Below are 12,015 nucleotides of genomic sequence, written 5' to 3' on the forward strand. Positions count from 1 at the left end.
AAGGGGCGAGGAAGGGGAGCCAGGAGTGCAGGGGGGAATGGAGAGGACCCAGGTGGGTCAGGGCAGGGAGAGAACAGGGAGCACTGGGGGGATTTTGGGGGTCACCGGGCTGCTGCCCCCCCTCTGGGGAGGGGTGGGAGGGGTTGTCCCCTGTTCTGCAGCCCCTGGAGCTGGTGGCACTGGGGTGGGATGTGCCCCTTGTCCTCTGTCCCTTGACTCTTTAGTGTGGTGGTGGGGGAAGACATTTGTGTGCCCTTTCCTGGTCCTGCTGAGCATCACTGCTTATTCTTGGCAATAATTAGCTCTATTTATAGACCCCAAAGTGATTTTTTTCCTCATTAGTGAGGCCACAAACTCTGCTTGAGCCCCAGGGTGGGGCATGAGAGGGGGGGGTGTGCCGTGGGTGTTGCCTCTGTCCAGGAACTCCTGCATGAGGGAGGAGAACAACATGGTCCTTGCCTCCTCCAGGAAGGATCTGCTGATGTTGCTCTTCTGGCAGCTCTTTGAGCACTGGTGGAGCAAAAACTTCTCTGTGCTGACACGTGCCTGAAATCTAAAGCTCAGGAATCCTCTGATAATCCCTTTTTGGTGGGAGGGTTTTCTTTACCAGCTCAGACCCTCCCTAATTGACATGTGTCTTATTATCCAAATGAGTTAATTAGTAGACCAAAGGACTGGGAAGGTGCAGTGGCTGGGGAGAGGGATGTGCAGGGACATGTGGAGAAGCTGGGGCTTCCTCGAGGCTCCTTGTTGCTTTTTTGAAGAAGGGCAGAGAAGCTGGGGAAGGGTCTGGAGCACAAGTGTCATGAGGAGCAGCTGAGGGAGCTGGGGGTGTTGATCCTGGAGCAAAGGAGGCTGAGGGGAGACCTGCTGGCTCTGCAGCTGCCTGAGAGGAGGTTGGAGCCAGGGGGGTCGGGCTCTGCTCCCCAGGAACAAGCCCTGGGCCAAGAGGGAATGGCCTCAAGTTGTGCCAGGGGAGGTTGAGGTTGGATCTGGGGAACAATTCCTTCCTGGAAAGGGTTGTCAGGGCCTGGCCCAGGCTGCCCAGGGCAGGGGGGGAGTCCCCATCCCTGGAGGGGTTTCCAAGCCCTGGAGATGGTGCTGAGGGACATGGGGCAGTGGTGGCCTTGGCAGTGATGGGGGAACAGATGGAATGGAGGATCCTGAAGGTCTTTTCAACCAAAATGCCTCTGTGATTCTGTGCTTTGTGTTTGGGGCTGATGTGCTGGCCTACATGCACAGGCAGCTCCTCAGAGGCTGCTGTGAAATGTTACCTGGAAATAAAATTACCAGGGACTTTTTTTAAACCCAACTTCCCCCAGTCCAGGGCTTAAACCATGTTCCTCAGCACCACATCTGCACATCTCTTAAACCCCTCCAGGGATGGAGGCTCAACCAGCTCCCTGGGCAGCTTGTTAGAGTGCTTCATTACCCTTTCAGTGAAGAAGTATTTTCTAATCTCTGCTCTCAACCTCCCCTGGCACAACTTGAGCTCATTTCCTCCTGTTCTGTCACTTGTTCCTTGGGAGAAGAGCCCGACTCTCACCTCTCTCCAACCTCCTCTCAGGCAGTTGTAAAGAGCAATCAGGTCTCCCCTCAGCCTCTTTTCCTCCAGACTAAACCATCCCAGTTCCTTCAGATGTTTCTCATAAGACTCCAGACCCTCCACCAGCTTTGTTGCCTTCCCTGGACTTTCTCCAGCACCTCCATGTCTTTCTTGTCTTCTTCTCCTCAGGTCTCATAAACAACCACAAAAACACACACGGGGACGTGCCACGGTCACTGCCACTGAGATGGAACAACCCCCACCAGCCTGGCTACAGAAGGAGGGGGGCATTTTCAGCCAGGTACCCCCAACAAGCCCCCAGGGACTTCCAGCTTCACCAGAGTCACTCCTGGAAGAAAAAATACTCCCTCGTCAACCGGCCACCGGGACCGGGGTTTGATGCCGGAAGCGCTGGTGGTGCTGGCACCTCTCAGGCTTTTGGAAGTTATGAGGAGAACCAGAGACCTGAGCCAGCAGAATTGTCCCCAGAAAGACACGTGGACTTAACCACAGATGGGAATATCGTTGTGGGGATCCAGCTGCCTCAGAGGGCTGGTCTGTTGGAAGATGGGGAAGGTTTGGCTGCCGTGAGTTCTTACGGGGAGTTTTCGGGGCTGCAGACGGTGGTGGCTGCTGCAGGTGGTGGGAAAGATGTGCCAACACCTCAGTACAACAACCAGAAGGAAGAGAGAAGACCTTCCCTTTCTGTTTCCTTCAGCTCCTCTCACCGATTTGTCAGCTCAGCCTACGTGGATGTGGAGGAGAAACCCAGAAAGGTGCTTCTGGCCAGCGAGGTGGCCGGAACCTCCCCTGCCTCCTGTGGAAGCACCAGTGAAAGTGCTGTGACCTTGAAGTCAGAGCCTCAGGAGCCTTTGGTGTTGCCAGGTCACCAACCAGCTTGGCACTTGGTACAGAGGAAGGTGGAACCACCAGCTCCAGGACAGTCCAGTTGTGAGCAAGTTGGGGTTGTTTTCAGAGAGCCGAAGCTCCTTGGGAGTGGTGGGACGTGCTCTCAACCTGCTCAAGCTGCTGCTTCAGTGGTTGGGTTGGCTTCAACGAAGGGCAGGTTTTCCACAGTCCCCAAAGCTGCTGGTCTCCAAAGAGCTGCCTCGACATCCATCTCCAGCAAAGCTTCAAAGTTCAGGAAAACTAATTACACGTGGGTTGCAAGTCCTGGTAAATCCTCTCGTCCTGTGAAGAGATGGGTCAGCCCAAGGGCTTCTGAAGGTGCTAAGAAGATTGCTGGGGGAGTGGACAAAGGTTTTAAACTCTCACCAAAAGCAGATTTGGGAGCAAAGCTGAAGAAATCAGGACTGCAGTCCAAACTGGGTGTTTCTCCCAGCAAATACAAATGGAAAGCCTCCAGCTTGCAGACTTCACCCTCCACCTCCAGGTCAGCGTTCCGGTGGCGATCTGAGGATCAGAAGAAGCCTCCAACCCTCAGCCTCCCACCCCCTCTGAGCACTGGGTCTGTTGGTCTGGGTGGGACAAAACCCTCCGTGGGTGATGCCTCATTTTCCAGTTATAAAGTGAAGAGCAGGACAAAAATCATCAAGAAAAAAGGGAGCTTGGGGTAAGTTTCCTGTCATCTTTGGAGCGGGGTTGTTGCATGGGTTGAGTTTCGTGTCCCTTGGCTCCAAAAGTTATGTAGGCCCCAAAGTGATGGTTGTAAGTGGAATTCCAATGGGAATTGTGGAAGGTCTATTTACTTTTCTCTTTCCAAGTATGATGACTTTGTTCTGGGTGGAGGCATCCTGCTTCCCAGGGTTGGAAGGCCTCAGTGTTTAATTGTTTTAGCAGTCTGTGCAACTGCAACTCTGAGTTTAATCTTTCAACCAGAGCTGGGTTTTTCTTCTCATCTCCCATGTCTCTTCTCCAAAGACTTTGCTGCAGCACATAGGAGACTCCTTCCTGATCTGAGTAACAGCCTGATACTCACAGGGAAGGAAACAACTGTCTTCCTTTACTGATTTATTTTCAGACTCCCAGAATCTTGTTGTTTTGGAGGCTGGGGAAGGGAGGAGACGTGGCTTGAGTCACTGTGTCCTGTGTGATTTGTCCCCATAAATCATTGTTCAGAGCCTGGGATGGAGCAGGGTGGGGTGAGGGTTGGTGGCATAGCTGAGTGACCTCTACTCTGCCACAGAACCTGGAGATACCCTCAGCATAGTGGATACCTGCTTTGGCTCCTTTGATGCTGCAGTTACAAGCCTGAGCTCTTGTTACTTAGGCCACAGTCCTCAAATTCCTGTTCTAAGTGGTGCAATGAGCTGGTGCCATGACACTGACTGAGGACCTGGTGTCTTGATTCCCACTTCTGTTTCCCAGCTCCTGGGAGGATCCTTCACCTGAGAGGAGTGCTTCACTGCAGGTTCCCATCCTTCCCTTGCCCTCCTGGAACATGTCTGTGGGTGGATCATGCTGGAAGGAACTCTCTGGAGCAGGGGGATGCCTGGAAAAGCTGGGATTGTTTTGGAATTTGGCAGTCAGGGAGATAAGCCCCCCCCCCCATCTCACTAAAGCTCAGTGTTCTCTCCTTGGCATCGACTGAGCAGAGGGGAATGAGCTGGTTTAGGCTGTCCCACACCTCATCCTCCAGCTGCACTTCGCCTGAAGTTCATAGAATTACAGAGTGGTTCAGGTTGGAAGGGACCTTAGAGGTCATTGAGTTCCAACCCCCCTTCATGGGCAGGGACACGCTCTGAGCCCAACTCACCGATCCCCGTCCTCGGGATACTCGGATGGAGAAGCCAGGTCTTCGTTCTCACGATTGACCAGGGAGAACAAGTTGGTGCTGTTGAGGTTCTTCAAAACCAACTTTTTGATGCTCTTCCTAAAAATTATTAAAAAAACAAACAAACACAAAACAGCAAAGAGAGACTTGGATAAATCCACTGCATAAATACATCTCTCATGCTTCATTACATGATTCTAATTTCTGTTCTTCTAATTCTATGAATCCAATTTCAAGATTCTAGGAATCCCTGTGTTTCTGGGACCAGGAAGATGCATAAGACCTGTGCTCACATTCAGGATGTAAAAGTCTTCTCTAAGACCACTTCAGTGGCCAAGATATGAAAACTTCTTTTGCAATTCCATTCAAGGCTTTGCTTTATAAGTAACGTCCAAGGAAATGGTGGAGGCACAGAATTTCTCCCTCCCATCTCAGCTCCAGCTCCCTCTGCCAGCTGGAAACCCTTCCCCCTGCTCCCATCCCTCCCTGCCCTTGTCCCAAGTCCCTCCCCAGCTTTCCTGGAGCCCCTTCAGGCCCTGGAAGCTGCTCTAAGGTCTCCCTGGAGCCTTCTCTTCTCCAGGCTGAACACCCCAACTCTCCCAGCCTGTCTCCAGAGCAGAGCTGCTCCAGCCCTCCCATCGTCTCCATGGCCCTAGTCCATCACACTTACCTATTTACTTGAGATTTTCTGCTTCTCCTCACCCTTGGGTGGTGGAACAGTGTGGAACTTGGTGATCCAGCTTCTCTTCTCAGCTCTGAGGAAGGAGACCAAGTATGTTTCCATCACCTCTCTACTCTCTCCTAACCTTGTGCTGTTCCCCTTGGCAGTGCCCCCACTGAGAAGAAGAACAACTCCTCGCCCACCACCCCCCTGAAGAGCCACTTCCATCTCAGGAAGAAAAACTCCTTGAGAGGGAAACCTGTGCCACCAAAACGCTCCTCACCCAAGGGCCTGGTGCAGATCACCAAGCACAGGCTCTGCAGGCTGCCAGCCACCAGGATGCAGGTGTCCACCAAGGAAGGTAGGAAAAGCCATCCCCAGGGATGACTGATGCTGCTTGCTGACCACATGCTGGGGATTCCAAGAGAGCCTCTTGGATTTGGAAATGATTGACCAGGTCCTCCAGGAGGTGAATCTGCTGTTGTTGGTCTAGGAGCAAACGCTGAGGGGCAGAAGTTTGGCTGGAGTGAGATTCTGCCTTAGCCCAGAGCTGTCCTGTGCTTTGACATCTCCAGACAGGGCCATTTTAAAGCTCCTTCTTGCATTTAATGTGGTTTTGCTGGAGAAGAATGGCAGAGGCAATAAGACTAATCTCTCTTTTTGCACTGGGCAAAAGCTTGTGCGTGTCATGAGATGCTCCCCTAGCAACTCCAGACCTTCCTAATGCACCTGCCATATCTGCAGGCCTCTGGGTTTTGTACTTAATTTGTTTAAAATGATGATTGTTAGAGGAATCCTGGGTATTTTGTGAACAGGCAGTTTGTGCCCACATCCTGCTGCCTCAGGTTGGAACTTCTCAGAACAGAAACCAGGTTTTTGGGGCTTGGAGAGCTGCCCCTACATGTGTGTGACCTGTTTTTGGGATGGCTCTGGCTTGGAGTCTGGTTCTGCTCTTCAGTGGGGGTATTACCGTGGACAAGTGGCTTCACCTCCCTGTGGTTCAGGTGCAGGGAGGTATCAGTTGAGTGAGGAGAGCTGTGGGGCTACCATGTAGCTGAGATTGCCTCCAAAGGTGAAGCTGTTGAGTCTTTGTTTTCAGGAAGACACTTGTGTGGTTTCCTGTTCTGCCTTTCAACTACCAAACTTCCACACAGTTTGGTCACAGTTACTTGATGGGCCAACATCTCTGCCTGGGGATCTTGCTGTGTCTCCATGGATGAAAAGATAAGAGCAGAAGTTTGCAGTCCAGGAAAGGGAAAAGGTTTTTGTGGGAGGAGGAGAAAAAAGAGTTTTCTCTTCACTTGTGTGTTTGAAGGAGGGGGTTGGTGGGGATCTCTGGGAGGAGAATTTTGGATCTGGTGCTTCAGGAGGGTGGGAAGTGACTCATGGGAAAGACAGGGAGGAATGAGATGCACAGTGGTGTTGATGGTCCAGCATTCAAGCAGTTGCCTGGTTTTGGGCCTGAGTCTTGCTCCATTTCAGGATGTCAGCAAAGCTTGTAGTGTCTGGAGAAGTGAGGGCTGCACCTCCAGACGTTGTATTGAAGTTGCCACGTGGTGTGTGAAGGCAGCACAAACAGTTGGAGGTCTTGGTGGTACTTGTGTTGTGGTTGCTCTTCTGTGGTCTCTGAAACCAGAGACCACACCACCCTCATGGTGAAGAATTTCTTCTTGAAGTCTAACCTAAATCTCCCCTTTCAATTTAAAACCATTACCCCTTGGCCCATCACTGCTCGTGTCACAAAAGGGTGTAAGTTTGAAAGTTCTTGTAATATTTTTTTTTCCCCACACTCATTTTCACTTCACTGCTGGGACACGAAGTGCTAAATGCTGGTATCATCCAGGTAGGTGGTTGCTGGTCATCCCACCTCTGCTCTGTCATCATCTGGAGGTATCCTGAGATCAGTCCAGCAGATGTCCACCTTCATAAAACCTGTGGGTTTGGTTCCTTGGCTTAAAATTGAGTTTAGAACTTGAAATCCTTTATAACTTAAGGCTCTTCTTGGAGAGGGTTTGATCCTAGGCAGTGAATTTGCAGCTCAGTGTGTTGAACTCTTCTCATGCTCTGGCTTCAACTGCTGTAGAGTTATTGCTGGATGGTTCCTACATGTCCTAGGATTCTTTTTTATTTTTTTCCCAAGGAGACCTCATTCAGAGAGGTTCTTAGATGCTGGATGGGGCAGAGATATTTTCAAGGCAACATCCCAAAGCCTGATGGGAGAGCCCAGCTGACAGGGCTTGGAGGAGCTCAGACATCACTCACCTTTGATGCCCCATAATGTATCATTATAGTGGGAGGTGTCTTCTGGTTTCACAGCATTCCTGTAGTGAGCTGGGAATGCGTGGAGACTTGTGGGTTGGATTCCCAACTCTTGGGTTCTCTGGGAGGGCTTGGGAGGATTGTTTTTATTTCTCTTTGCAAAATGAGGGTGTTAATCAGGTGGTGGAGTTTGTAAGTGTTGCCATTTCTCGCAAGATGAGTGAAGGAAGTTGATGGGGTTCAGAGGTGTTACTGGGAGCAGAGTGGGGCATGAATCATAGAATCCTGGAATGGTTTGGGTTGGAAGGACCTTAAAGATCATCTGGTTCCAACCCCCTGCATGGGCAGGGACACCCCCCAGCAGCCCAGGCTGCTCCAAGCCCCATCCAACCTGCCCTTCAACACTGCCAGGGATGGGGCAGCCACAGCTTCTCTGGGCAATGTGTTCCAGTCTCTCACCACCCTCCACAGCCAAGAATTTCTTCCTAGTGTCAACAGTGGAGCAGAGAGGCTGATGTTAAGTCTCTGGCTTAATGTCAAAGCAACACCCATTGCTGGGAGCAAGCTGGTCCTGAGCCACCTGAGTGACTAACCTTGAGGAGTTAGTTGTCATGAATCTGAAGATACACAACACCCAGCTAACAAGTCCTTTCAAAAGCTGGATGGTTCATGGTGGCCTGTGTGGTGAGTGAGCACCCAGCACTCCTGCATCCTCAGGGAGCTTCAGCATCCTGGGCTGGACACAATGTGTGCAGCAGGCCTGAGGATGGAAGGACAGCTGGGGAGGAGCATGTCCTGCTTCACTGCAGTGTGGGTGCAAAAGGCATCTTTCTTGTTTGTCCTGTCCAACAGGCTTTTTTCCTGCCTTTCCCAAGTGTGTAGCACAAAGGCCTGTTCATCTCTTGACTCTCCAGTTCCCTTTTCAGACCCAAATGGACCTGAGACTTTGGTGCTTCCCAATGGTCTGTACTCAGAAACACCTGCTTCTGGGAATTGCTGTGTTGTCATTGAAGGATCAGTGATGGTCATAGAGAGAAAATGCAAAGTGGCAGAGTGGTGGTAGCAGTTCTCTTGGGGTTTTTTGGGCTGCTCTCATCACAAATGTTAGACCTGCAGCTGTTAGCAGTGAACTCCAAACTACTCATTTGATTAGACATTTAATAACCACTCAGAAACTAGGGAATGTCCCACACTGAATTTGCTCTGGTGGGATGGTAGAGCAGTGCAGCATTTCTAGTGCAGTTGTGGCCTGTTCATCCAGGTGTCTTCATGCAGGGCTTGTGTTAGGGCAGAACATGAACAGGAAGAGCTCAAGTGCTTGACCATAGCAAAGAGGAATAGAAAATGATGTGTTGCTCAGAGGAGACAAATGAATGTTGATAGAACAGCCTGAAGGTGTTGGACTTCTTGACCATTAGGTGCTTAATATTAATGTGCCATTAATATTGAAGAGTTCCTTTTTTCCCTTTTCCTCCTATTAAACTTTTTAGGCTCTTTTTGGAGGGAAGGAGAACTTGGGAGATAATTACTTTGCTGAGAGTTGTTACTCCACTCAGGTAACACTGAGTTACACTTGCTTTGGGTCATGAGCCTGATGAAGCTGCTGACAGGTTTGAAGTGGCTGCACAACTTCTGCACAGGGGCTGATCCATTTGGCAGCCATGTGTTTGAGACTTGTCTATATGAAGCTCAATATTCAGACACTTACCCCAGTCATCAACACAAGAGGGACATGGACATGTTGGAATGAGTCCAGAGAAGGGTCACCAAAATCATCTGAGGCCTGGAGCAGCTCTGCTCTGGAGACAGGCTGAGAGAGCTGGGGATGTTCAGCCTGGGAGAGGAGATGGCTCCAGGGAGACCTTAGAGCACCTTCCAGTGCCTGAAGGGGCTCCAGGAAAGCTGGGGAGGGACTGTTAATAAGGGTGTGTAACGATAGGATGAGGGGAAATGGTCTTAAACTAGATCAGGGGAGATGTAGATTAGACATTAGGAAGAATTTAGTTACAGTGAGGGTGGTGAAGCACTGGAACAGGTTGCCCAGAGAAGCTGTGGCTGCCCCATCCCTGGAGACATTCAAGGTCAGGCTCAACCAGGCTCTGAGCAGCCTGATCTAGTCCCTGCTCACTGAAGGGTGGACTGGACTAGAAGACATTTAAAGGTCCCTTACAGCCCCACACATTGTATGATTCTATGATAATCATAGAATCATGGAATTTTTTGGAAGGGGCCTTAAAGCCCATCTATATCCAACCCCCCTGCATGGGCAGGGACACCTCCCAGCAGCCCAGGCTGCTCCAAGCCCCATCCAACCTGCCCTTCAGCACTGCCAGGGCTGGGCCAGCCACAACTTCCCTGGGCAACCTGGGCCAGGGGCTCCCCACCCTCACAGCCCAGAATTTCTCCCTCACATCTCAGCTCCAGCTCCCTCTGCCAGCTGGAAACCCTTCCCCCTGCTCCCATCCCTCCCTGCCCTTGTCCCAAGCCCCTGCCCAGCTTTCCTGGAGCCCCTTCAGGCACTGGAAGGTGCTCTCAGGTCTCCCTGGAGCCTTCTCTTCTTCAGGCTGAACACCCCAACTCTCTCTGCCTGTCTCCAGAGCTGCTCCAGCCCTCCTAGCATCTTTGTGATGACTTAGCATGATTAGTTCCTCCAGCCTGAACTTTAAATTCCCTTGTCCATTGGGTGGGAGTTGTGCATGGCAGGTCTCTGGGCTTTCCCCTCACTTCAACCCCCTTTCAGGCACAAGAAGGAGGGAGAGGCCATCCAGTAATTAAAATGTGGGTGGAGTTTCCACAGATGACTGTTCCCCCAGCCATTTTTTCTTTTTCTTTTTTTTTGGCATCTGAACCAAAGGATTCAAGTTGGGAGAATAAACACTGGGCTCCTGCTCTGTCATCTGCTGGGTATCTTTCTTGCCAATACTTGGATGTTGTAATTGTCTAAATAGCAAATATCTGTCCTGAATTGGCTTTTCTGTTGCTTATTTCTTACAACAAAGAGCTGATAGAAGAAAATCATGGTGTGTATGTTGGGACAACAACTGGTTTTTGGCCATGTGCTGTCGGGTGAGCCCAGGCCCAGGCAACCTTTTTTCCTCTTCAGACTGGAGATGGGGTTATTCCCTGGAGTGCCAGGGTATGATGTTTTTCTCACCAGTTTTAAGGGAAAATATCAGCTTTGAGGTTTGACTGATCCAGATGGTGGAGGGATGTGCCTGCTCCTCCTGTAGTCCCAAGCCATGTGGCTGTGGGAATCCCCCCTCTCTCCCAACAGCCTTTGACTCTTAGCTCTATCTGCTTGCCTGTTGGACATCTTGCTTTCTCAACTTTGGTTTTGACAAAAAGCAGGTGAGCACTTGCTGTCATGAACCTTTTTTCCTCACCCTTGCAAAACAATAGCCAATGCTGTTGCCCTCCTTGGCTGCTACAGCTCTTGTGCAACTTGTCCTGCTGAGTGTTCACCCTGCTTGGGCACCCAGCACGAGAACGTTGTCATTTCTCATGCCCTTGGCTTTTTCTCCAGGGAAAAACAACAGCTAGAGAAGTACTTAAAATTAAGATTTTTAACGGTTAAAGGTGGGACAGATGTATGACTGGGGAGCTGCAATTTGCTGCATGTCCAGCACGGGAGCTGTGACTCTCTGGTGTGCCCGGACCAGCAGGAGAAACAGGGATTTTTGGGGAATATTTTGTGCCTCACTTCCTTCCCTGCAGAGGGCACTCGTGCCCCTCACATCTCCCCAGTCCACCTTTTTCTGGTTATTGATGGCCTAATTTCGTCTTTATGTGAAAGAAAGCAGATATCAAGTAATTTGCAGCAATAACCTGCTAATGCCGGGGCCAGTATCAAAACTCCCGTGTTCATTTCGAGTGGCAGATAAAACACTAATATATAATTATCCTTGCAAATTGGATTGTTTTAAATAACCAAAAGGCTATGGCCAGGAGAAAACTATCCCATTTCCCTTGAGTTACTATTGCAGTGTAATTGCTGCGTTCAATCAATTTCCTTGGCATTAGAAATTCCATCACAATCAACATTAAGCTTTATTCATTGTGATGGCAAAGAGCCGGGCCATTTCTCCTCTTTTCCTTAACTGGCAAAATTAATCAGGGAAAAGATTTTAAACATTTACCCGTGCGAAAGAGGTCAGCTCTGCCACTATATTGCTCAGCAGATAAGGGGGCTAATAAAAAGAAAATTGAATTACTAATGATCACCAGGAACAGAGTATATAAAACCTGGCAATCGGCGGGTTCAGGAAAAAGGAGAATCAATTTTCTTCGGACAAGGTGGGCTCGTTTTTTATTTTGGTGCATATTATCAGCAATTTAATTTGCAAGTGCATAAACAGGAGGAAACGGTTAGAAAATAATGAGCCTGAAGGTGTAAAGTGCTGCAGGATATATGCTGTACACAATTTATTTGGCACAACAGATAATCACTTTAATTGAATTCCAAACTGCATTGTTCAGCAGCGGCGCGGGCTGCCCACCTCGCCCAGGGGGATTACACTGTATTACAAAGATGCAGGCAAGAGGCTCCTCGGTGTCTTTTCCCCTCTCTAATGTCCCCTTCTAGGCAGGACTTCTCAGCCGTGGGCTTGGGATTGCTCAGGCACAGTCACAGTTGGATGAAAATGGAAGATGGAGGAAGGGAGAAGTAGATTTCTCTAAGGACCGTTTCTTATTCATAGAATCGTAGGGTGGTTTGGGTTGGAAGGGGCCTTAAAGCCCATCTAGTTCCACCCTCCCTGCCATGGGCAGGGACACCTCCCAGCAGCCCAGGCTGCTCCAAGCCCCATCCAACCGGCC

The 12,015-nt window shown here is 50.2% G+C and overlaps 2 protein-coding genes across 2 annotated transcripts in view; one reads left to right on the plus strand and one right to left on the minus strand.

Moving 5' to 3' along the window:
• LOC104392718 (1-phosphatidylinositol 4,5-bisphosphate phosphodiesterase gamma-1-like) overlaps nt 1-450 on the minus strand; it is a 34,385-nt gene extending 33,935 nt beyond the window's left edge. Inside the window, exon 1 of the mRNA XM_010002149.1 lies at nt 411-450. Coding sequence (XP_010000451.1) covers nt 411-450 — 40 coding nt within the window. The remainder of the gene's footprint in view (nt 1-410) is intronic.
• Nucleotides 449-12,015, plus strand: part of ZC3H3 (zinc finger CCCH-type containing 3) — a 177,559-nt gene continuing 165,992 nt past the window's right edge. Inside the window, exons 1-3 of the mRNA XM_010002150.1 lie at nt 449-542; nt 1,736-3,119; nt 5,109-5,302. Coding sequence (XP_010000452.1) covers nt 449-542; nt 1,736-3,119; nt 5,109-5,302 — 1,672 coding nt within the window. The remainder of the gene's footprint in view (nt 543-1,735; nt 3,120-5,108; nt 5,303-12,015) is intronic.

This window comes from Chaetura pelagica, unplaced genomic scaffold (assembly GCF_000747805.2).
Source record: "Chaetura pelagica isolate M959 unplaced genomic scaffold, ChaPel_1.0 scaffold297, whole genome shotgun sequence".
Classification (NCBI taxonomy): Eukaryota; Metazoa; Chordata; class Aves; order Apodiformes; family Apodidae; genus Chaetura; species Chaetura pelagica.